General features: G+C 39.3%; 1 protein-coding gene across 1 annotated transcript in view; it reads left to right on the forward strand.

The window, feature by feature from the left end:
• The window catches only part of stk10 (serine/threonine kinase 10), an 81130-nt gene that overhangs the window by 8311 nt on the left and 45729 nt on the right, over positions 1 to 27090 (forward strand). The window contains exon 2 of the mRNA XM_057820621.1: positions 12109 to 12273. Within this exon, the coding sequence (XP_057676604.1) occupies positions 12109 to 12273 (165 nt within the window). The remainder of the gene's footprint in view (positions 1 to 12108; positions 12274 to 27090) is intronic.

Genomic DNA, 27090 nt, shown 5'->3' on the forward strand with positions numbered 1-27090 from the left:
TAATCATGAAGGCTAATTATGTATTTCTAGCCAACTTAGTCATTTTTATAGTAGGCTGATATAGCTAGTATTGATAATTATAAGGCTTGTACAAGGCTTTGAATTTTTTGCTGCTCCAGACATACTGTATCAGTTGTTAAAAAAAGTTTGGTTTAGTTTTGGGTTCATTTGTAGTTTTAAACATATTTAATGTGTTTTTTGTTTTTTTACTTTTTGCTTCTCCACAATGTTATTCCTCTTTTCCCACATCAGTCATTAAAATTAAGCCCCTTTCAGACTTGCAACCCCCATATACTGCAAAATGGACCTGAAGGGGTGCCATTTGTATATCCTATGTTTGCGCTAGTTTTTTGGGACACCCCTCTGTTATTGAGTTGGTACGCGCTCATAATTCAAAATTAAGGACTCAATATCTATTACACGATAGCAGCACAAACGAACGTTTTTACAGCAAAAACAAGCACAAACCTATAGGGCTGCAGCTATCGAATATTTAAGTAATCGAGTATTCTACTGAAAATTCCATCGATTGATTAATCGGATAGCCGACATGCTAACCCGAACCGAGCGGCGTTTCTAAGTCTTATTCACGCCTTTCGAAAATGAAAAAGCACACAAATGTACCCCGGAACATGTCACATGGTGGCGGGGTCGACTGTCTATACCAGGGGTGGGCAAACTGGTCCTCGAGGGCCTCAGTGGGTCCTGGTCTTTGTTCCAACTGATTCAGCACAGACAGTTTAACCAATGAGGTTTCAGTGGAAACAAGAAGCACCTAACTGCAATCAACTGATTGCACTTGTAAGAAACCAGATTGGTGAAAGGCTGTCCTCATGATGAGTATGAACAACAACCCGCACCCACTGCGGCCCTTTGTGGAATAGTTTGCCCACCCCTGGTCTTTACCAGCAACTTTTTTTTGTGTGGATTGAATAGTAAAGACACAAATCTACCTCCATAGATGACTCGATTATTTAAACTAACTGGTTGATAGATTAATCGACTACTAAAATAATCAATAGCTATAGCCCTAAAAATGACTACCATACCTACGTACCATAAGTTGTTCGTATGAATTACTGTGTCATTCATCATTTGGCCAGGCAGTTCATCATTTCCCAATCTGAGTAACCTGCTTTACCTGTTCCATTTAGAAATGTTGTCTTCAATATGTTGCATGTTGGCTAGACCAGTGTTCCAAGTGCAGTCTAAGCACCGCTGTGTCATACGTATACTTCACACCCAGTTTCTTTCTGTCAATGCTTTAATTCATGCTTTGAGTCAGTCAGCAAGGTTACGCAAGAGAGGAACTGCTGTGCTGCTGGGTTAAAAAACTGCCCTAATACGAGACGCTCCAAGTACACCAGAACAAAGGGACTTTTCTCTAAATTGTGATTCAATATTGTTAATCACTTTATGTTATGGATTAGGGATGCAGCAATCGATTATTTTAGTAATTGATTAATCGATGTACTAGTTAGTTCGAGTAATCGGATAAGGAACATAAAGAATTAAAATACCTCACCCGAGCCTCAAAACGGTATAAAAAAATAAAGATATACTGTGTGTACAACAAAAGAACAATTGGCTAACTTGCATAACAAAAGTCCGCTAGCTTAAATGCTATAAAATGCCAATGTTTTTTTTTTTTTTTTTTTTACAATGCTCTTAACTCATTCACTCCCAGCCATTTTCACCGGTGCAACTTCCTTCGCTCCCGGCCGTTTTACTGGATTATGACTAATTTTGCAAGGTCCACAGAAAATTCTGTTCTGTTGCTATATAAACATGGAACCCACCAAAAGAAAGATTAGACTCTCTTCTTTCAGCAGGAAAAGTGAGTTCATATCTTTTTCCATTCTTTAGAAATCAGCATTAGAAAATAGCTTAGTTTGAGGAATTTTCTGATGAAAAAATAGAGAAATTGAGCTTTTTGTAAACGCATACATTTCAAACATAACTTAAATACAGCTATTTTTTGCTTTAGTTACCTCCCAAACATTTGAATAATGTTTACACTTTTACAAAATAACATAAACAACAAGACAAATAGGGCTTTTGATAGCAAAGTAACAGTTTATTTACACATAACTAACTGAGAGATGACGCTGTTGTGGCTGCGACAGCCGGGGTAAACTTTTCCCTCATTGCTGCCTGTCTCATAAAGATGTTTTTTTTTTTTTTTTTAATGGTCACCACAAAAAAAAAATGTGACGACCACTGCCTCATGGCTGAGTTTGCCTGGGGAACTTGTGTCCCTTGGGGGGAACTGGTTTGGCCGTGTGCGTTTATGTGCGAGACACTGGAGGGTGCGGGGGATGTGAGTGGCCTAGCACGGCGGCGCGGACTCTGCTCGGCGAGTAGCACGGACTCAACGACATCGTCCGCTGCACTGGTGGTCCCGCTCGTTCTGCTTGGTCGTCCATCACCTGGCATCCCGGGCATCCTCCCGGTTGTTCTGCTCGGTCGTCCGCCGCCTGGCATCCTGGACGTCCATTCGGTCGTCTTCCGCCGACGCCCTGGCCATGCGGCCCAGCCGTTCCGTTGAATCGGGTTGGTGGTCTTACCAAATGTGCTACTGCCCTCCACTGGCCAGTTTTATTGCTTTAAAAGGGATTTTCAGCATTGTGCTTTGGAGCTAGGTTGAATCAGAACCTAGAGATGCCTCTTGTGGAAAAAAAACCCGTAAAAGACATATAAATACGTCTTTGGGACACTGAAACAATTAAAAATAGAACGTATTTATACGTTTTTGGGAGCAAATGAGTTAATAGTTCAAACACATTCTCACAAAAAGAACGGCTAAATATACCTTTAAACTAAATTACAAATGCTTTAAAAAAACATTAGCTGAAACAAAAACTCCTAATAGGGAGCAGCTGGATTCAGCCATGTCAAATGAGGCAGATTAGAGGGCAGTGTAGCCTCCCAAATCAATAAAACTAAATATGAACACTTTCAAAATAAACCATTAAAAAGCCGCTTTAATTAAACGAATACTCGAAGCAGCAAAATTTAATTCGAATATTTTTTTTCTAATCTAATACTTGAGTTAATCGATTAAACATTGCGGCACTATTATCGCTAGACCTAGGGCTGGCCAAGTCATGAATATCCTCAATTGAATTGAGCCCTGAGTTATGTGCTTTTCTGTTGCAAATTTTTTGCCTCATTGATGCAACTATAAAAGAGCAAAGACCACAAGAGACATGAAGGGATTGTGACAATAGCTGATTGGCGTTTGCGGCAAATTGAACAAGTAGCATTCGCTTCCGGTTGTTAAACTTTGCTTGTATGTGAAAAATAGTTGACATAACAGATTCTGGGTCAGTTAGACAGGAAAACAAATAGTTTTAGTGATCTTAGAATTGGGATCATTGTAAAGTTCCATTGTGTTTGAAGACAAATTGTCTGCATGATGATTATTATCTGCTGTCAAATTTAGCGCAGTAACGTGCGGTAATTAATTTTTTACTTTAATCACATTAAAATATTTGACGCAATTAACGCATGCACGGAATGACCCGTTCATGCGTTGCCTCAAACAGTTTACAATGACGCCGTTTTAGCACATTGAGAGCGAAAAGGCAGAGAAATGCGAGTGGACACAGGCGGTCCCTGTACCGCGCCTTTTATTGGCTTAAGCTTTGGCAACTCTTTCACAACAGGTATAAGTATTGTGGCGAACGATGTGGGGAAGAATGACAGTAGATTATCTTTTTCTTAACACGCTTAATTGAACACAACACAGATCATACTGTATACCATTTGCAGGCACCACTGACAGTTATGGTTGCCCAACTTATCATCATGCATTTGGGCAGAACAGTTAAGTTGCTACAGTATCATTTAGTGAAAGCACAACAAAAGTAATATCCCTATCTCTCACAGGAGAGGGATCTTTTTCTCAACACGCTTAATTGAACACAGCGCAGAACATACTGTATTCCATTTGCAGCCACCACTGACAGCCATGGTTGCCCAACTTCCCATCATGCATTTCGGCGGAACAGTTAAGTCGCTACAGTACAGTACAGTAAAATAAAAGCGCTCAATGCAAAGAGAACTGGCATTCCCAATCAAAACAGTTACGCAAAATACACATAAAACTTACTCAGACTTTGCTTGGCTAGATCTCTAATTTAAAACTCGCCATTGACACCTTGTGGTGTATTTCAATCACTACCATACGTAGTCAAAGACACTTGGGAAAACGGCAGGGAGCCCATGTGACATCCCGCTTAGCGACGTCAGTAATGACGAGCTATTAGTTTATTTTTGATTGGAAAATTTGACAAATTTTATTAAAACGAAAACATTAAGAGGGGTTTTAATACAAAATTACTATAACTTATTCTCCAATTTATCTTTTAAGAACTACAAGTCTTTCTATCTGTGGATCCCTTTAACAGAAAGAATGTTAATAATGTTAATGCCATCTTGTGGATTTATTGATATAATAAATAATAAAAATCAAGTCCTTATGTACAGTATGTTGAATGTTTATGTCCGTCTTGTGCCTTATCTTTCCATTCCAACAATAATTCCCAGAAAAATATGGCATATTTTAGCGATGGTTTGAATTGCGATTAATTACGATTAATTAATTTTAAAGCTGTAATTAACTCGATTAAAAATTTTAATCGTTTGACAGCCCTATTATTAACATCAGTTTTTGTAGTTTCACCAGGTCTTGTTAGTTGCAACAGATGGCAGCCTTCGGTATGACACTGTAGAGTGATGGATAAACAGACGAGGTATGAAGGCAGAGATGTTAGATGAAAAAAATGGACTGTGTGGCAGACAATGAGTGAGGTTATGAGGTAGGGCTGTGCTTGTGTTGGAGATTTATAAACGGGAAAAACAAGATGTCAGCAATCTACGTTAGCCTTGAGACGCCTTTCTCGGTCAAGATTGTGACTGGTACAGCCAGTCAAAGCTTTTCATTTTGCTCAGTGAAATACATTTAGGTTGTACCTTGGATTGTAGTAAAGGAATGATGAAGATTAAACTGAGATCTGGACCAAAATTGAGTAGAACTAGACTACTGCCCCATCTTTTCCTATTGTCCCCTGTTGGGAGTCTTAGGTTTTTTTCTTGCTCTTTTGTGGGTTTAAATCAATGAATGTTGCTATTGTGTGTTGACTGTGAACCTGTGAGGCCATTTGAGACATACAGTAAACTACTGTGACATGTTTGGAACTTTTTTTCAAATAAAAACTTTTTTTTTCTCCCGGTACCGGATTGGGATTTGGTATCGGCAGATTCTCTAAATCAGGTGACTCGTGTGATCGGGACATCCCTAGTTGTGATTAAAGACTGTATTCATAAAAGTGACTTGACGTTTTCTGTGTAAACAGGAACTTGTAAGTACATTGCATGTGACTGAACATTCCACAGTCGTGCATTGACGTTATAGTAATTTCAAGTAGACTTTCCTAGTTATTTCCTCTTAGGGACTTGTGTACAATTTATACCTTTGTGCATGTAAACAGACACGTATGCCTCTTTCCTGTAAGGATCCCTGTTGGAAAACTACAGGATTGGTTGCAAAAATGCCTAACAGCAGCGCTGAGAAAAAAGTTCTTCGCAATATGGGGGCTTAATAAACTGAAGGTTTGAATTTCATTGGTTGTGGTTGACACTTGACAGCTTACATTTGGAGGTCTGAGAAGAGCTATTTCATGGTTGTCGTAAGGGATGTCCTGATCCGATCATGTGATTAGAAATCAGACCAGCGTATCGGAATCGGATCAAAGGATTGGGTTTTTAATTCAAAGATGTATATTTGTTTTTCTGCTTCATGCTCGTACAGCGCCCGGCCTCTCACACTCCTTCCTCCTAAGCAATGTGACCAAACTGTCCAGTTTGCATTTGGTACTTAAGGTTAACGATGGTTGACAGGTTTGTAGCTTTGATCTTGCCAGATAATCCTGGTAGCACTACGATCAAAGGCACAAATGTGTCATTCATCGTTCAACTTGCTTAAGTGTGCTGTGGCAACTTGGCGTGTGCCGGTACGAGATTCTGAAGGTATGATAACCTTGAGCAAAAATTTCACAGTTTTGCAATTAAAGCTCTAAAATGTGTTACTTTGAGATATCTGGGTTAAAAAAAAAACAAACAAAAAAAACCTTTTTTTCCATTGTACAGGATTTTTATTTTTCAAAACATATTGGCAAATTGGGACATAAGTATAATGTTAAGTTAAATGAATTAAAAAACAAAACAAAAATAAACTGAAATATTCTAAATAAAATTTAAATAAATGCAGTCCTTCCTGTGAGCCTAAACACACAGCCACAGCTCAACATTATTACCATCAGAACAAAAATAATTGAATTAGTTTCCATAAAAAGCATGTGTGTATGACTCGTATCATGTTTACCTAATACATACTTAACACAGACACTTGCCAGAGAGAATAAAACACCATGTTTTACCACCGCTAGACACACTAATCACGCTGGAGTTAACTCTCGTAGCCGGTGGGAAACGCTCATGACGGTGTTTGTGTGCGAAAATTTCCGATTCTTAGATTATTTGCGATTCGGCCGTGGAAGATTCGAGAACGATTCACAAACATCCAAATTCCAATTATTGAAATATGTCAAGTAAAGCGAAACTAAAACACAGTCAGCGCGGTCTTTGGGAGGCAATGAGGAATGGGCCGCCAGCTGCCGTCTTAAAGCATTAGACTTCCCTGGAAGGCTGTTGTAGCAAACCTTCCAAGCAAATCTAATTAACTTTTTATCTAAAATACTCCTAAATCGTCTAAATTTTGACTTGAACCTATCTTTAAACAGTTTTAAAACTTTAACATGTCGAAAGTAGACAGAAGGGAAATTATGGAATACCGGGAGCAATTTTAACAACTTTAACGGTTAATTCACAACATTAAATTAATTGAATGTAGTTTAAAGCTGCTGATACAGGATGGGGACTTGAGTATTTACTGTTTCGAACTATTAATTTGATACTGAAATAGTCGTTTATTTAAGCCTAAGATGCTTTTTGTACAATTTTTGTAACTAATGTATGAAACATTAAAAGCAGCTAATGGCTTGTGGGCGTTTCATCAATAATCGATTTATAATCGAATCTTAGCCCCCGAATCGTAATCGAATCGTAATCGAATCGTTCGGTGCCCAAAGATTCCCACCTCTAGTGTTTACTAACCTACTAACTCTCGTAGCTGGTGGGGAAACGTTCAAAAATGCAAAATCATATTGGAAGTATTGCGTCCTCGGCGGCCACCCTCCGCAAACATGTTTCACATGTCGGTTGGCCCTCCTCTACGCTGCGTCCATCTGTAACTTTTCTTATGCCGATGTACTCCCATACCAGCGATTTTGTTTTCTTTGATGGGGGAAAAAGTTCAGGGGTTGCACCTCCTCCAGCCATCGTGTTGCACAGCAGACTCACTGCCACTGAGCACCAACCGGTGGGTGACGGTTTAGCCTTGCACCTGCATTTTTGGGACATAAAAAAGTTAATACCTCAGAGACAGTATTACGGAAAATTTTTGCAGTTTTGAAACAGTGATGTTTTCATACCACAGTATACCTCGAAACTGGTATTGGGCACATGTCTATTGGCAACTCATTGTGTAAGCGAGAGGCTGTTCTCAGCAGCGTGAGCGTCAAAGTGTGAGTGGACTCAATGAAGCATTTAATAAAGATAAGCGTTTTTATATGTTATTCTTTTTTAAAAATAATTCACATTATGAAGGCTGCAAGGTGGGACAGTAACATGTTTGGAACTATTGTTAAAAAAATATATATAGTAGGGCTGTCAAAATTATCGCGTTAACGCGCGGTAATTAATTTTTTAAATTAATCACGTTAAAATATTTGACGCAATTAACGCACATGTCCCGCTCAGACAGTATTCTGCCTTTTGGTAAGTTTTACAGCAAGTTTTTTTGTGCTGTCTAACAGCGAACTCTTGTGGTCGCTTTGCGACATGGTTTATTGCTTTCTTGCCAGTTCAATATGGCGGCACGACGTCTCGGGCTGACGCCTACGTTGTGATGTTGTGCTTATATGATCCTTGGACAAGATTTGTCCGTAAGTATGGTTGTTGTAAAGAATGTACATATTATGTTAGTAAGCGAAATGTTATACTTTTTGTATGAGACGCTTTTTGTTTATGTTTAGTGAACCTGTATAGCGTGCTAAGCTAACGTTGTTGCTAATGCAATGCTTGTGTACTTTTTTTTTTTTGTAGTTTCACTACGGTCTAAAGAGGACAATGGTTTGAGGCCATTTTATTAATAAATCAGATGAAAAAGGAAGAAGTCTGATTATTAAGGTGTCGTTCACTAGCTGTCTAGCTTTGGAAAAAGTAGACGCTTCGGAGTGAGGACAGCATAGACAGATTTAAATGACAGTAGAGTGAAATGCCCACTACAGTCCTTATGTACCGTATGTTAAATGTATATATCCATCTTGTGTCTTGTCTTTCCATTCCAACAAATGATTTTACAGAATATATATATAATTTACAGAAAAATATGGCATATTTTATAGATGGTTTGAATTGCGATTAATTGCAATTAATTACGCTTAATTAATTTTTAAGCTGTAATTAACTTGATTAAAAATTTTAATCGTTTGACAGCCCTAATATATATATAATATATATATATTTATATATGTATATATATATGTATGTTAGGGCTGTCAAAATGTTCACGTTAACGGGCGGTAACTATTTTTTTAAATTAATCACGTAAAAATATTTGACGCAATTAACGCACATGCCCCGCTCAAACAGATTAAAATGACAGCTCAGGGTCATATGCACTTGTTACTTGTGTTTTTTGGAGTTTTGTTGCCCTCTGCTGCCGCTTGGGTGCGACTGATTTTATGGGTTCAGCACCATGAGAATTGTGTAATTATTGACATCAACAATGGCGAGCTACTAGGTTATTTTTTGATTGAAAATTTTACAAATTGTATTAAAACGAAAACATTAAGAGGAGTTTTAATATAAAATTTCTATAACATATACGAACATTTATCTTTTAAGAACTACAAGTCTTTCTATCCATGGATCGCTTTAACAGAATGTTAATGCCATCTTGTTGATTTATTGTTGTAATAAACAAATACAGTACTTATGTACAGTATGTTGAATGTATATATCCGTCTTGTGTCTTTCCATTCCAACAATAATTTACAGAAAAATATGGCATATTTTATAGATTGTTTGAATTGCGATTAATTTTGATTAATTAATTTTTAAGCTGTGATTAACTCGATTAAAACTTTTAATCCTTTGACAGCCCTAATATATATATTTTTTCTTAGTATCAGATCAGGACTCTGTATCCGTAGATTCTCAAAATCAGGTGACTCTGACTTGGACTCAGGTGCAAAAATATGCGATCCCTAATTGTCACCATCTTTTGGATGAGAGTGTGTTTAAAGGAGTGCTGAGATGTTCACAGTGGAATGAAAGTATCTGGTGTCTCGGTGTTTACTGTTTCGAGCCTTGTTAACTGAGTGGCTGGCTGACTGACGGTTTGATGGTTGTAGGAGACGTCTTGTTGACTCGCACCTTGGGGTGCCCCTCATGGGTCTGTTTGACCAACACACACACTCGCTGTACGAGCACACGAACACAGTGAATGTGATGGGTGTAGCTTTGACCTCCTGTTGATTCAGATGTTTTCCCACAGCTCCTGTCAAATAGGGAGACATTAGAAGTCAATTGGTTGTTTAGTCTGTCAGCTTCCTGTAGGTCACCGGGGGGATGCATGATTGCATATGCATACCAGTGCACAGTACAAGGCTTTAGAGAGGATGTTGCTCCTAATCTTGTTTTGAAGTTCATTTAAAAGGTGTTTGAGGTTGCGGTCAGGGCTCATGACTGAGTAAATTTATACAGTCATGCTGAAACCCCCCCAAAAAATTGACATTTCCGGAACACTTCCTTTAGAGTTTTTCAATCTTTTCTGAGACACGGCACGTTTTTACATTGAAATAAAATCTTGTGGCGCACCACAAACTAAAAATTTTCCAAAATGACTTTCTGTACAGTATGTTAAAATATAATTTCTCAATATTTATACTTACTCAGTGTGATATTTGATGGAACGTGAAACATAATGGGGTAGGTTTCATCTCATCCCCGGTGAAGTAAATCCGGACGAAACATAGCTTTCACTCGATTGCCTTGCCTTTGAACTTTGTCTTCGCTTTCATTTACCTTGACTAACACTAGGGCAGGGGTCAGCAACCCGTGGCTCTAGAGCTGCATGCGGCTCTTCAGTGCTGCCCTAGTGGCTCCTTGGATCTTTTTCAAAATTGTTTGAAATTGAAAAATATGGGGAAGGCAAATATATAGTTTTAATATGATTTCTCTAGGAGGAAAAACATGACACAAACATTCTTTTAATTCATTAATATTGTAACGAAGGCGGCAACGTACAACGAAGTAGTCACGTTGTGCGTCATTCTTAATAGGATACACTACAGAAAAAAAAAAAACATTCAATCAGCCACCTCGTCCGCGACAATGTAGACCCCAGCACGTCTACCGTACATCATTTGATTAGAGTCGTCAAGTATTGATATACACAAAATTATCCTTCCATTTTATCCATATGTGACTACCGTCAATCCTCCCCCTGTGTTTTATTCCAACACATTGTCATGGACATCAAGGTGTTGATGGCTAGAAATCTGCACAGTTCTTGAAGGTGACGCGAGCAAGAACTCGCTCACCTTCACACGACCGCGAACCTTCAACCCACTCCTTTCTTCCTACTGCAACTCCGCCAGACGTCCGCTTGCTGTTAACAAGGCTGAGCGTCCTTCAAAATACCATCATCTGCCAATCTAATGACGTTATAGATTATTAGAGCTGGGAATCTATGGGCACCTAACGATTCGATTACGATTCAGAGGCTCCGATTCGATTATAAAACGATTATTGATGCACCCCCCTCCTTTTTTTTTTTTTTTTTTTTTTTTTTTTTGTACATTAGTTCCAAAATTGTTCAAAAATACTCTCAGGCTAAACCAAACTACTATTTCAGTATCAAGTTAACATACAGCAGTAAACAAATACACAAAAATAACATTAAATAAAAAAACTCCAGTCCCCATTCTGTATCAGCAGCTTTAAACTACATTCAATTAATTTAATGTTGTGAATCAACCGTTAAAGTTGTTAAAATTGCTCCCGTTATTCCATTATTTCCCTTTTGTCTACTTTTGACATGTGAAAGTTTTAAAACTTTTTTAAAGATAGATTCAAGTCAATATTTTAACCCTATTATTAGTATTAGTATTTTAGATAAAAAGTTAATTAGGTTTGCTTGGAAGGTTCGCTACAACAGCATTGCAGGGAAGTTTACTGCTTTAAGATGGCGGCCGTTTACTAACGCCGGCATCTAGCTTTTTACAGATGTGCTGCTACCGCTACCGAGTCTATATTGCATCTAGTCCTATATAAATGATATCTACCGTAACATTATGTAACTGTACTTGTAGCAGCTTTTCGGCAGCAGTCAGGTATGTTGTTGTGTTTTTTTATCTCGTGGCATGAGTTGAGCTAGAGCCGTGAGTTGAGCGTTGGCATTACCCGAGGGGCCGGTTAATGAGAAGCATGATGTTTAGCTACTCCCGCTCCGTTCCGTCCCGAAGACCGCACGGCGCGCTGAGTGTGTTGTACTTCCGCTTTACTTGGCATATTTCAATAATCGGAATTTGGATGTTTGTGAATCGTTCTCGAATCTTCCACGGCCGAATTGCGAATAATCTAAGAATCGGAAATGTTGCACACCTCTATAGATTATATATATATTTTTTAAATGGATAAGGTAGCCAATGGCTAGAAATCCGAGCAGTTCTTGAAAACTACTGAAGAAATACCTCGCTCATCTGCACACAACTGCAACCTTCTACCTACTCTTTCCTCCGCCAGACGACGTAAAAAAAAAAAAAATTGGGTAATTTCTTGCGGCACATCTCACGATCTCTCACGGCACACCAGTTGAAAAACTCTCCACGAGAATACCTCATTGTTCCCTAATGGCCAAAAGTGTTTATTTATTGTATTTAATATTTTCTTAAACGTCTTTGTCATATCCACTAGGCCTGCAATAAGGAGACTGGCGTTTTGGCAGCAGCCAAAGTCATCGAAACCAAATGCGAGGAAGAGCTGGAGGACTACATGGTTGAGATTGAAATCCTGGCCAAATGCGACCATCGATATATTGTCAAACTGCTGGATGCCTACTACTACAACAACCACCTCTGGGTAGGCGACACCAACTCACACATTAATGTAGACGGGTGACTTTGTACATCTTATCAGATACCTTCAAATAGAGCACAATAGAAGTAAAAATTAAACAAATTGCTGCACATGTTGACAGGATGTCCTCTTCTCTCTGTAGCTGACTTGATATTTTAGGGAAACATGTCATCAAAGCTTTATTTCTCCCAAGAGAGAATGGTCTGTTTGAAAATGAAAGGTAACAATAGAGAGAGAGAGTGGAAATCCCTTGGGTGGCATAATGCATCTGGGGCGACCCGAGCTTGCCCCTGATGCAGGAATGTGGAGTGTATTCTTTTTAGTTCTGCTTGAGCTGTTTTTCCTGAAGTATAAATTGTCCAACTCCCTCCTTAATCTCCAGGTTCTTCTAGCCAAGGAAAATAATGACCGTATTACAGCCCTGTGACCCTGAATATTCTAAAAATGACACGCCGGCCGAAAGACTAAAGTTAGTTGTGTTAGTAATGTTGCACCCCTTTAAATACAAATGAATAAACTCTGAAACTGGATTAAAAAATATAACGTGTCGTGTTTACAATTGTTTTAGTCGTAAAAATAAAGAGTAAGTAGGCTTCTTCTCACAAAAATGCTGCATGTGTACACAAACATCTGTGGCGTCGCTCACATTATTGTCATGTTGTCATGGTTTTTGTTGGCCATAGTTGGAATTCCTAAGCCACCCCCGTCCCAGCCCCCACCCCTCCTAAACATTCAGATGTGGAGTTTTTTTGTGCACAAACATCCTTGCCTGTTTGCGAACGCCACATTTTGGATATGTTTTCTGCCTCATCCAGACACTACTAGTCCTTCTAAAATAAAATTAGCATATTTTGAGAAAATTCATTATTTTCTGTAATGCACTGATAAACATTAGACTTTCATATATTTGAGATTCATTACACACAACCGAAGTATTTCAAGCCTGTTAAAGTTTTAATATTGATGATTTTGGCAAAAAAGTCAAGAAAAACCAAAAATCCCTATCTCAAGAAAATAGCATATCATGAAAAGGTACTCTAAAGAAGCTACTAACCTAATCATCTGAATCAACGAATTAACTCAAAACCCCTGAGAAAGATTCCTGATGCTTTTAAAAACTCCCAGCCTGGTTCAATACTCAAAACCGCAATCATGGGCAAGACTGCTGACCTGACTGCTGTCCAGAAGGCCATAATTGACACCTTCAAGCAAGAGGCTAAGACACAGAAAGAAATTTCTGAGCAAATAGGCTGTTCCCAGAGTGCTGTATCAAGGCACCTCAGTGGGAAGTCTGAGGGAAAGAGAAAGTGTGGCAGGAAATGCTGCACAACCAGAAGAGGTCACCGGACCCTGAAAAAGATTGTGGAGAAGGGCCGATTCCAGACCTTGGGGGAACTGCAGAAACAGTGGACTGAGTCTGGAGTAGAAACATCCAGAGCCACCGTGCACAGGCGTGTGTGAAACAGCGGCAGAAGCGCCTGACCGTGGCTACAGAAAAGCAGCACTGGACAGTTGCTCAGTGGTCCAAAGTACTTTTTTCAGATGATGAAAGCAAATTTTGCATGTCATTCGGAAATCAAGGTGCCAGAGTTTGGAGGAAGACTGAGGAGAAAGAAATGTCGAAATGCCTGAAGTCCAGTGTCAAGTACCCACAGTCAGTGATGGTCTGGGGTGCCATGTCAGCTGCTGGTGTTGGTCTACTGTGTTTTATCAAGGGCAGGGTCAATGCACCGAGCTTTTAGGAGATTTTGGAGCACTTCATGCTTCCATCTGCTGAAAAGCTTTATGGAGATGAAGATTTCATTTTTTTCAGTACGACCGGGCACCTGCTCACAGTGCCAAAACCACTGATTTACTGACCATGGCATTACTGTGCTCAGTTGGCCTGCCAACTCTCCTGACCTGAACCCGATAGAGAATCTGGGGGATATTGTGAAGAGGAAGTTTAGAGACACCAGACCGAACACTGTGGATGAGCTTAAGGCCGCTATCGAAGCATCCTGGGCCTTCTTACACCTCAGCAGTGCCACAGGCTGATTGCTTCCATACCGCGCTGCATTGAAGCAGTCATTTCTGCAAAAGGATTCCCGACCAAGTATTGAGTGCATAGCTGATATAATTATTTGAAGGTTGAATTTTTTTGTATTAAAAAACACTTTTTTTGTATAGGTCGGATGAAATATGCTAATTTTTTGAGGTAGGGATTTTTGTTTTTTCTTGACTTGCCAAAATCATCAATATTAAAACAATAACAGGCTTGAACTACTTATGTTGTTTGTAATGAATCTAAAATATATGAAAGTCTAATGTTTATCAGTACATTACAGAAAATAATTAACTTTATCACAACTTGGTAATTTTTGGAGAAGGACTAGTACATAGTAAATTCCTCATCTTTACTCGCTTTTTGTCAAATCCCTTACGATGTGTATGACAAAATATGGGTTGTATATTAGGGGTGTGACAAGATATCGAAAAAGTGATATATCACGAAACTGCCCAAAAGGCTATCGGTATGCTCCCACTGAGAATCGATATATCGTTTTAAAAAGGTGTCACCAGTGGCGCGGGAAGTGGGGTGATGAGGATGCTGCAGCACCCTCTGGTGTTGGGGGGGGAAGTGTTTTTTTTTTTTTTTGTTTTGTTTTTTTTTTTGGTTTTTTTTGAGTACAGGTAGTGCTTGGGTTACGAACGAGTTCCGTTCCTACGCTGGCGACATAACCCGAATTTCCGCATAAATCAGAATTACCCCTTTAAGTAGCCCTAAATCTCAAAATAACTATCCAAAAATTCCACAGATTTTGTACAGGGTGGGGCAGAGCAACTTGCTTATTTCAATTTGGCACCCCTAAAGCAATGGTTGCTCTTAGGATGGTGGAGATGGACTTATTTGGGAGGTTGGGGCTTAATGTGTGTTATTTATTTTGTTTGTTTTTCAGTAATCCCAGTGAGCAATCATGGAATGGACAAAGTGAGAACGCGCTTTCGCTGTTGAGGCATTTTTTTTCAAGCGGTCGATCAATCGTTGCAACGTGCATGCATTGCGTAGACATTTCAATATAAAGGTAAAGGTTAGCTACGTACTGGAGACAAAATGGGGACGAGACTATGGCGTCGTAAAGTCCAAAGCGCGTAAGTCGGGTATGTCATAACTTGATGACTACCTGTATTTACCTTTGGGGATTAAATATATACTGTATGTTGAAAAAGTAAAGCTTTTTGGTAATAAAATACAGTGGGGCAAATAGGTATTTAGTCAACCACTAATTGTGCAAGTTCTCCCACTTGAAAATATTAGAGGCCTGTAACTGTCAACATTGGTAAACCTCAACCATGAGAGACAGAATGTGGGTAGAAAAAAAAACAGAAAATCACATTGTTTGATTTTTTTAAAGAATTTATTTGCAAATCATGGTGGAAAATAAGTCTTTGGTCAATACCAAAAGTTCATGTCAATACTTTGTTATGTACCCTTTGTTGGCAATAACGGAGGCCAAACATTTTCTGTAACTTTTCACAAGCTATTCACACACTGTTGCTGGTATTTTGGCCCATTCCTCCATGCAGATCTCCTCTAGAGCAGTGATGTTTTGGGGCTGTCGTTGGGCAACACGGACTTTTCAACTCCCTCCACAGTTTTTCTGTGGGGTTGAGATCTGTACACTGGCTAGGCCACTCCAGGACCTTAAAATGCTTCTTACGAAGCCACTACTTTGTTGCCCTTTTTTGCCGTTTGTTCCCCACCCCCATGCTTCACAGTGGGTATGGTGTTCTTCGGATGCAATTCAGTATTCTTTCTCCTCCAAATATGAGAACCTGTGTTTCTACCAAAAAGTTCTATTTTGGTTTCATCTGACCATAACTCATTCTCCCAGTCCTCTTCTGGATCATCCAAATGCGCTCTAGCGAACCGCAGACGGGCCTGGACGTGTACTTTCTTCAGCAGGGGGACATGTCTAGCAGTGAAGGATTTGAGTCCCTGGCAGCGCATTGTGTTACTGATGGTAGCCTTTGTTACTGTGGTCCCAGCTAGTCATTCACTAGGTCCCCCCGAGTGATTCTGGGATTTTTGCTCACTGTTCTTGTTATCATTTTGACGCCACGGGGTGAGATCTTGCATGGAGCCCCAGATCGAGGGAGATTATCAGTGGTCTTGTATGTCTTCCATTTTCTAATAATTGCTCCCACAGATGATTTCTTGACACCAAGCGTTTTACCTATTGCAGATTCAGTCTTCCCAGCATGGTGCAGGTCTACAATTTTGTCTCTGGTGTCCTTCGACAGCTCTTTGGTCTTGGCGTTTGGAGTGAGACTTAGGTTGTGGACAGGTGTCTTTTATACCGATAATGAGTTAAAACAGGTGCCATTAATACAGGTAACTAGTGGAGCCTCGTTAGCCCTCGTTAGACTTCGTTAGAAGAAGTTAGACCTCTTTGACAGCTAGAAATCTTGTTTGTTTGTAGGTGACCGAATACTTATTTTCCACTCTAATTTGGAATTCTTTAAAAATCAAACAATGGGATTTTGTTTTGTTTTTTTCCACATTCTGACACTCATGGTTGAGGATTACCCATGTTGACAATTACAGGCCTCTCTAATCCTTTCAAGCAGGAGAACTTGCTCAATTGGTGGTTGACTAAATACTTATTTGCCCCACTGTTGTCACCTCTTGACCTGACACCTTGCTTTCTTCTGCGTCACGTTGAATAAGGCACTATTGGAAAAGTTAACTGTTGACAGAGGAGGCGTTAACATGGCGCAAAAAAAAGAATTTGCAATTTATTTTTCTCCTTTACAAAAACTGAGAAATTTTGGCTGAGACTTGCGGTGGTCTAGATTTCGACAGTGTATAAAAATAGGGCCCAGTCTGTTTTGTCTTTGTTGGCACGGCTTGATACACCTTAGGGAAAACACAGATGACTGACTATTCTCACAATGCATGTGGTCGTTCATTTCATTGGACTGCAGAGACTCTGCAGGTCTTCGTTGAAAGTTTTACATTCTTTACAGCTCTATCTCCGCATGAGGCAGAAAAATCACAGAACTGTGACAAGGGGTGGGACACTGCTGCGTCAGCTAAGCCTTCACCTTTTCACATTTTTTCGACTGTCAGATACAGTAGAAAACTAAAATACAGGAGACTCTCCAAATGAAAGTGCTCATTTGCACTAAAAGTAAGTAGGTTTAACTGATAAAATGACCATACAAGACGTTCCACCACACTATAGCAATGTTGCTTGGCCAGTCGGGGCACATTCGTCATCGCTTACAACAACTCAGCCTGAATCCTGAGTCTTAACGCTGTTAAAGGTTTAGCTGAGTGTTGTTCTGCTACTGAAGCCCGATCCCAGTAATTCCATATATGGGTTTTATAGCCATGGTGATGCTAATATTTATCGGCCTATGTTAATCACAGTGTTGTTCAAGATGCAACTCACAAAAGGTGCCATAGAGATCTACTTGCCATATAATTAGGCAGGAGGATCAAGGTTTGTTTTGCTTTCTTTTATGTTTGTGTTGTAGTAAGAAACAGGTGCATACATGCATACAATAAACTATCAACATGACATTTAAACACAACACAACTGTGGAGTTGTCACATATGATTTTTTTAACCGTTATATTGATGTGGACTTAAAATTTTATGTCTAATTGTATTGTCATGCCCCACTGGATGCTTTAAAGTGCCTGCGACAGCATAAAAAAATCTTAAATAGCATTAGTATGTGAATTAAAATCATATTTTGAGACGATTCGACTATATACAACAATTTGGCAAAGCGCAGATGACGAGAAATTCGTCTTTTAATCTGCTGTTTAGCCCCTGCCTGTCATTATAGCCCTCTAGCGTCCCCAGCTTGAGGATGACGTCGGCAGGGTCACGATTTAATCTGATTTAGAATTCAGCCCATTGAGGGGGAATTATTCAGAACGAGGAAAGTGAGACAAACAGAGCAGCAAAATGCCATTGTTTCAGTCTCTCTACTCCAATATTTTTACAGGATATTCTTTTTATCTTTTAGTTTTCCCCAATTGCTAAATAAATGGTATGGTAATGACAAATAGCAGTCTTCTGCTAAATGGAATATGAAATATTAAAAATGCATTTATTCAGTACAACATGTCAAAATTACTCCATAATGGTCAAAACTGTCGACTTCTTGCCTTTCCCGAACAATATTTTATGCCACTGGAGTTAGTCCGGCTTTTGTCGTTTCCCCGCCCCAGCTTCGGAGAGTGTAAACAAACCAGGAGCCGTGACAGCTAGATGACACGCTAACCCGAACAGAGCGGCGTTTCAGAGTCTAATTCTCGCCTTTCGAAGCAAAAAAATCACACAAAACTACCCCGGACCATGTCATACGGTAGCGGGGTTGCCGATTGTCTTCACGGATCGGAAGTCTGGACGATATGGCGAACCGCGCGAGCATGAGCCAAGTACAGCGCTCTCCCGGCTGGCATGCGAAGAGGACCGATGGGGGTGTGCTACAAGCCGCCGGTCGTCGGCCGAGTGGCATTCTCGGTGGACAAGGAGCATTGTCAGCCACAAAATGCAAGCCATCTCCGTATTAGACATAATACAAAATACGATGTTTACTCACTTCCTCGTAAGTCCAATGGTACCCCAGTTGTTGGACTTGTTTTTGGCCAATCGGGAACGGGAACTTTTTGAAACCCATAAAGGCTCACGCCTCTCCCTGGTGCAGCAACAAAACCCTGCAGTTCATTTGGCTGGCGTGATAAAAAATAAACAAATTAATCCGCAAAATTCGATGAATCCGCAGTCCATCTGCATGCAATAAAGCAATGCTGTATTGTGAGATACTGACCCAGGTGACGTCACATTCGCATTCATCCTCAACCCGAGACTCACTCATTTTCATGGCGCGGGATTAAAAAAATTGAATAAATCCACACACATCCAAGCGGTCCATTTAATTTAGGAGCACAAAATGCAGCGTGTAATATAAAATAAATATGCTTTTTTGCAGTCATAGGCACTTAGTAATGATAATGCTCATATAACAAATGTCAAGCATCTTAGTTGGGATACATTTAATGGTCAATAAGCAGAACTGCTGTGCCAAGCTGTGACCAGCCGTTGTACAAAGGCATGCCGATATTAGAGGTTGACCGATATGGGATTTTCAAATGCCAATATCTTAAAAAAAAAAAAAAAAAATCAGCTGATCGCCAATATCAAAAGCATTAAAGCATATTTTAAAGCACGTAGATTATAAGGGCAATTTAAAAAAATGCTGCAACAGCTTCGACTTATGGTATATTAATTCAGTCTTGTGCTACCAAACCAGCAAACGCAGCACTTCTTTTCATGATTATACACACTCAGCAAGAGCAGTACATTATTTTCGAATAAATAAACGAGATGTAAGCAAGTGAGCGTTTAAGAGGATGCTCGCCATGGTAAAGCTAATGCTAAAGTGAATTCTATGCTAAAGCTACGAGTTACATTTAGGGTGAAAGGATCACTCAGTAAACACTAAGGTTAGGAATCTCTGGCATGAGGCCGATTCAATAGGTACCTAGATACACAGGTTACGATTCGATTCAAACACGATACATTTTTAAGGGTGAGCGATTCGATACAGTTTAAGAACGATACAGTTCGATAAAAAGTGAAAACGATATGATAGTAAACATTTGTTGTGTGTTCGTACAGTATTTTAAACATGAAAAAGACCACATTTCTAATAGCAAAATTAAACAACAAAATTTCATACCAATGTATGTTTTTTTTATTTTAAAAAAGGCATTTTGTTCGATATGATTGATAACATAATAAACTCCAGTGACAGACAACAATAAAGTGCAGTAATTCAATTACTGTATTTCCTGATGTTTTGAACAAGCGGTAAGTAATTTAAGTGCAAACTTTCAATGTAAACATCTTACAAACAAAAAATATTAATTATATGCAGCAGCTCTAGAAAAAAAAGAATTAAACCTGCTAGTGTTATCATCATAAATAAATAATAAATTATGCTTTACCACTGGTATAATTGGGGGAATAAAAACATGGATTTTAGACAGACATGTCAATAATCATTACTTTAACCTTATACACAGCAAAGTCATTCACTTATGCCTGTGCTTCCACATTTTTTATTCCTCATCACTGTCCATATCTTTTTTGAAGGGCAGATTTTTCTTGAGGAAGATCAACTGATCCACATGTTTAAGTAGGCTGTGTTTTGTGGAAACAATATGCCGCCCTTACCTGGCGTCGGTGCTCAAACTGTCCATTGTTTTTTCAAGTTGCTTCGTTGCCACTACTAGTTTCGTTTTGGGCTGTGAAGAAAACGCTACGGAGCGTGCGTTACAGTGGTTTTGTTAGCTTTCGCGTTGTTATGACACGCCCGTGACGATCGGGTAATGACGGCGACAACTAGCGGTTCTGCCGAAATGCATGATGGGAAGTTGAGGCAACCATGACTGTGAGTGGTGCTTGTCCATATTATAACATGCGTGCGGACACACTCTTAAGTGCGTTGTGTGGTGTATGACACAAGCGCAGCATGTGAAGTAAAAGCAAAATTATTATCACATTATGCAATGCATTGTACCAGGAACTAGTAGCCGATTCTTGTGCTCGCGATTGCCGAATCTTATCTCTACTATCGGTTCTTTGAATATTTAATGGCTAATTACTGTCGAATGGTAACTTTACTATCGATAAAGTCATGTCTCTCACCTGTAAAGCCGGATATCCGGTCATATCGGTTTAGCGTTCTCAAGCTTAGTAAACTCTTTAAAACATTGTTTTTTATCATGCATGAGAGAATATGCAATCTTGAAACCTGAAGGTTCTTGTAGCAGCCTGCCTTCAAGGTGCCGCGAGGTCCTTCTGGGGTCCTACTTTCAGTCAGCCACGGTTGCACACACACTTATTTTCATCGGCTTATTTTTTTAGTTTTTTTAACCACCCGATTTTTTTGGGGGGGAAAAGTCCATATATCAACCCTATAAATTGGTCGACCTCTAGTTGTCGTGATCAGATATTTTAAAATGCTTAAATCGGCTACGCGATATCGAACAACTACAGTATATTCATTAGTGCAAATAATCTGGTCACTTTACCGATCTACTCTTGAGGTTTTTTTTTCATGTCAAGTAATTTACCGGTAATTCACTACAGTTTCATCTTTTTTCTTTTTTTTTTTTTTTTTTTTAATCTGTAACGGTAAGATTGAAGTGAAACTTAACAGATCAGAACTAAGTAAACCACATGTTTTGTTCGACACTTCATGCACTGTTTTGATTGAAAGCTTGCGATTGAAGGTATGCTCACTTGTTGGATTGCATCAACTTCCCTTTCATTGTGTGAACTTTTTTGTCCATAGTGAAACTCCACACCCCACACAACGCACTGGTGCTTTGACAATGTTATCATAGCGAGCCTGATGAGCGCTATGATCTCATGTCACAGATATGAGCTTGTTATGTATATACAGAACTGGATTACATCATAGTTATTCTCTGAAAATCACCAATTAACCAATCCTTCAGACCTCCCTACTACATCAATACTATACGGTCGGTAGAACCTGGGACCGTAAATCGACATAGACTCAAACTGATTGACAGCTGGGCAGAAAAGATAGAAAAGTGGAATTTCTTAATTCACTTATATGCCATTTTTTTTAGATGGTCTGTGATATTCTTCTTAAATATCTAAATGATGTCAATTGTTTGTGCTACGTTTGTGCTGTAAAATGTTTTGTTTGTGCTATCGTTTTTAAGATATTTACAACTCTTTTATAGGCCAATCCGAGATCAACCAGGTCCCCATTTTGATAAAAATGGCTAAAAATGGTGTCAATCGTTTATTCTTCCTTTGTGCTGTAAAAAGTTTTGTTTGTGCTGCTATTGTTTTTGAGATATTAATTTTGAGTGATGACGTCACGCAGTAGGGCTGCAGCCATCGATTATTTTAGTAGTCCATTAACCTATCAACCACTTTGACGAACCGAGTAATCGGATTAGGAACATTTAAAGCGTTGCAGAATAAATTTTAGCAGATGTAAAACAAAAGCTTGCTAAAATCGCACTTTCAAAAGAGCCTTAAATGTGAAAAAAAAAAAAAAAATCCAGAATATTTTTTTTCAAACTATGCATTTTTCATTAAAAATAGATCGAAACACCTAAACTTAGCCTGAAACGGTAAAAAAAAAAAAAAATTGAGTACTACAAGAGAGCAGTGCTATAAAATGCTAGCGTTGTTTTACAATGCTCTTATCAATTATGTCAAATACATATTCCCACTAAAAACGGCTAAATAAACCTAGAAACTAAATTACGACTGCATAAAAAGAAACATACTATGTGATTGAGTGAATGAGTTAATATCTCAGTACCTTTAAAACTATAGCAGCACAAATGAAATTTTTTATGGCACAAACGTAGCATAAAGAAATGGCCCTATTTTGGGTCAATTTTGCACTAAATGGGGGGCTGCGTGACGTCATCACTCGAATCTCTTATCTCAAAAATGATAGCAGCACAAAGCTTTATACAACAGAAACGAGCACAAACGTAGCACAAATATTTGACATTTTTATATAAATTTGCATCTGATGGGGGGGACTTCATGGAGGTGTATGTAAATACAGGATGATTCAAAAAAATGTGCCTAAATCATCAAGCGGTCTGTTAACAAGGAAAAACATTAGAAAACACCATCTTGGACACACGTTGACATAACTTCAAGTTTCATTTCATGTTTCACTAGTACTCAAATGTGGCTATCACAGCAGCACGGACACATCAAGCTCATATGAGAATTCCTCCCAAAACAACATGGTGGACCGCAACATGCTAAGGCGTGTTAGTGAGGAATTCCATGTAAAACATGAAGTTATGTTCAACACCTGGGTCCAAGCCTGAATTTTGTAATTTTTGTAGTTTTTGACACATCACGTGATGGTTTTAGGACATTCTTTTTTAATCGCCTTGTTTACATGTACGCCATTTCATCGTGCGGCATTGCAAAATCCAACCTTGACATCCATGAATCATCAACAAAATGAGAACTAAGTGGGTCCCAGAACATGGTATGATATGCATTTAACTACTTTTCCACTATGGAATGCAGTGTGTTAGAGTTAGTAAATCTATGGGAGGAGAGGAGTTGAAAGATGCTTGTTAGAGGTTACTGTTGGCCAGCAAGACATCATTTTAGGGAGTGTCTTCTGTTTTTCTTTTTTTTTTTTTTTCCCTCCTCTTCTCGTGTTTTGACCTCACTTCATGTGGCCCACGAACTTCAGTCAAAATCCTGCTCTTTACCTAAGGACGCAATGATCCATATACCAGTGTATTGTTGGCAATACTGGCATGTGCCGGTATGAGATTTTGACGGTATAATAACCATAAAGCAACACGAGGCAACTTTTCAACCTTTAAAAAGATGGCAGAGCAACTAAAGAGACAAAAAGTTTTGTCTGAGGAAGAAAAAAAAGAGGGCTACCAGGATATACAGAATAAACATTGGCCCAGCTTTCACTTGCTGGCGTGACGCCCACAACCAACTCGTCAGGTAGGGTGGAGAGGCTAGCAACTCTAAGCCACACGGTGTCTAACCGTCATATGCTATTTTTTAGCCACAACTGGATTTATTACCTTATTACTATTCGTCCTTCACACAGCCGCTGGAAACAGAAATGTAGTTTAATCCAACTGTTGGCGACCGGGAGGTTGATTTTTGATTGCTTGATGATTTGAAGACACGTTTCGGGTGTGCTGGTCCTCATGGTAAAACGCAAGGCTGGTCCTCATAGGAAACGCAGTCTTCCTTAAGGCAAAACAATACTGCTTTTGTCCACCGGTGTTGCTAAAATCAACCAAAACTGAAAAACTACCAGGTGTTGCTTTAAGCAAAAATACTGTGGTTTCACGGTATTACAATATTGCAATTATTGCTCTAAAATGTGTTATTTTGAGATGTATGGGTTAAAAAAAAAAAAAACTCACAACATATTTTGAAATTAGATCAACATGAATATAATGTTAAAATAAATGACAAAAAAATAAATAACTGAAATATAATAAATCAAATTTAAATTGATAGAATTTATAGATTAATAAACCCAACAGCTAAAGATGCTCTACATTAGAAGAAGAAAAAACAAAAAAAAATGGACTTAAACAATATATGATCAAATTGTTTTTATGTAAAACACATACAACTACTACTTGTAATATTAATTAGTTGAAAATTAATGGAGAGAGAGAGAGCAACAGACAGAGTGCTTGTGTATGACTCTACACATTATACACATATACAGTCACCGGCCACTTTATTAGGTACACCTGTCCAACTGCTTGTTAACACCTAATTTCTAATCAGCCAATCACATGGCGGCAACTCAGTGGATTTAGGCATGTAGACATGGTTTAAGACAATCTTCTGCAGTTCAAACCGAGCATCAGTATGAGGAAGAAAGGTGATTTGAGTGACTTTGAACATGGCATGGTTGTTGGTGCCAGAAGGGCTGGTCTGAGTATTTCAGAAACTACTGATCTACTGGGATTTTCACGCACAACCATCTCTAGGGTTTACAGAGAATGGTCCAAAAAAGAAGAAATATCCAGTGAGCGGCAGTTCTGTGGGCGGAAATGCCTTGTTGATGCCAGAGGTCAGAGGAGAATGGCCAGACTGGTTCGAGCTGATAGAAAGGCAACAGTGACTCAAATAACCACCCGTTACAACCAAGATAGGCAGAAGAGCATCTCTGAATGCACAGTACGTCGAACTTTGAAGCAGATGGGCTACAGCAGCAGAAGACTACGCCGGGTGCCACTCCTTTCAGCTAAGAACAGGAAACTGAGGCTACAGTTTGCACAAGCTCATCGAAATTGGACAATAGAAGATTGGAAAAACGTTGCCTGGTCTGATGAGTCTCGATTTCTGCTGCGACATTCAGATGGTAGGGTCAGAATTTGGCGTCAACAACATGAAAGCATGGATCTATCCTGTCTTGTATCAACGGTTCAGGCTGGTGATGTAATGGTGTGGGGAATATTTTCTTGGCACTCTTTGGGCCCCTTGGTACCAATTGAGCATCGTTGGAACGCCACAGCCTACCTGAGTATTGTTGCTGACCATGTCCATCCCTTTATGACCACAATGTACCCAACTTCTGATGGCTACTTTCAGCAGGATAATGCGCCATGTCATAAAGCTGTAATCATCTCAGACTGGTTTCTTGAACATGACAATTAATTCACTATACTCAAATGGCCTCCACAGTCACCAGATCTCAATCCAATAGAGCATCTTTGGGATGTGGTGGAATGGGAGATTCGCATCATGGATGTGCAACCGACAAATCTGCCCCAACTGTGTGATGCCTTCATGTCAATATGGACCAAACACTCTGAGAAATGCTTCCAGCACCTTGTTGAATCTATGCCATGAAGAATTGAGGCAGTTCTCAAGGCAAAAGGGGGTCCAACCCGTTACTAGCATGGTGTACCTAATAAAGTGGCCGATGAGTATATATCACAGTCGCCAGAGAGAAAAAACACCACAGGCTGTATTATGAAAATGTTATTTTGTACAGATGTTGACAATGGTGGCAGACTTTACAAAAGTAGGCTAATGGTTGAGAGGAAACTAGTTCGCCATCTTGGCATGCTAACTAGCCCATTATCTGCCTCGTGAACAAGCTGACGTTAGTTTTTGTTTTGCCATCGCTAGACACACTAAACCAGCTAGAGTGAACTCTCTTAGCTGATGGGAAACGTTCACGACAGCGTTTACTTACCTTCAATTTAGTGTAAGGTGACTGATGATGGTCACGTAAATGTGAAATCATGTTGGAGGCCCTGCTGTCCTTCCTCCTCTAAGGCCGCGGCCTTCTGTTCTGTTTTCGGTAGCCGAAGTACTCCCATAGTAGCAACTTTTTTTGAGGGGAGGAAAAAGCTGAGGTGTAGTTTCAACACCTTCAGCCATTGTGTCTATTCTAGACGCTCCAAGCAACGGATTTCTCACTGCGTTTTTGGTACATAAAAAATGGCTAATACCATACTACGGTATGACGAAAAAATTTTCATGGTTTTGAAACCGTGATGTTTTCATACCACAGTAAACCTTGAAAAACCGGTAACCGGCATATGCCTAGTTGGAAATATTAGACACCTGTAATTAGGGTTGTTCCGTTCATGTTTTTTTTCTCCCTATCCGATCCCGATCGTTTTAGTTTGAGTATCTGCCGATCCCGATATTTCCCGATCCGATTGCTTTTTTTTTGCTCCCGATTCAAATCCAATCATTCCCGGTAATTTTTCCTGATCATATACATTTTGGCAATGCATTAAGAAAAAAATGAATAAAACTCGGACGAATATATACATTCAACATACAGTACATTAGTACTGTATTTGTTTATTATGACAATAAATCCTCAAGATTGCATTTACATGATTAACATTCTTTCTGTGAGAGGGATCCACGGATAGAAAGACTTGTGACTTTGTATATTGTGACTAAATATTGCCATCTAATGATACTGTAACCATGGCCAAATGCATGATGGGAAGTGGAACCATGACTGTGCGTAGTGCTACCAATTGATGTATCTTCTCTGTGTTGGAAATAACATAAGGTGTTAAGATAAAGATTATTTGCTACCTTGCTTCCCCACATTGCTTCCCATGATGTTTCTAATCGTAGGGAGAGGGATTGTAAGGCTTTAGCCAATTAAAAAAGGTTCTAAAGGCTGCCAAAATTCACTCTACTCATTTTACGCTGCCTTTTATCTCTCTATATAGTTAAAATGGCGCCATTACAGATTGAGCGCG

This window comes from Corythoichthys intestinalis, chromosome 18 (genome assembly GCF_030265065.1).
Source record: "Corythoichthys intestinalis isolate RoL2023-P3 chromosome 18, ASM3026506v1, whole genome shotgun sequence".
Taxonomy (NCBI): domain Eukaryota; kingdom Metazoa; phylum Chordata; class Actinopteri; order Syngnathiformes; family Syngnathidae; genus Corythoichthys; species Corythoichthys intestinalis.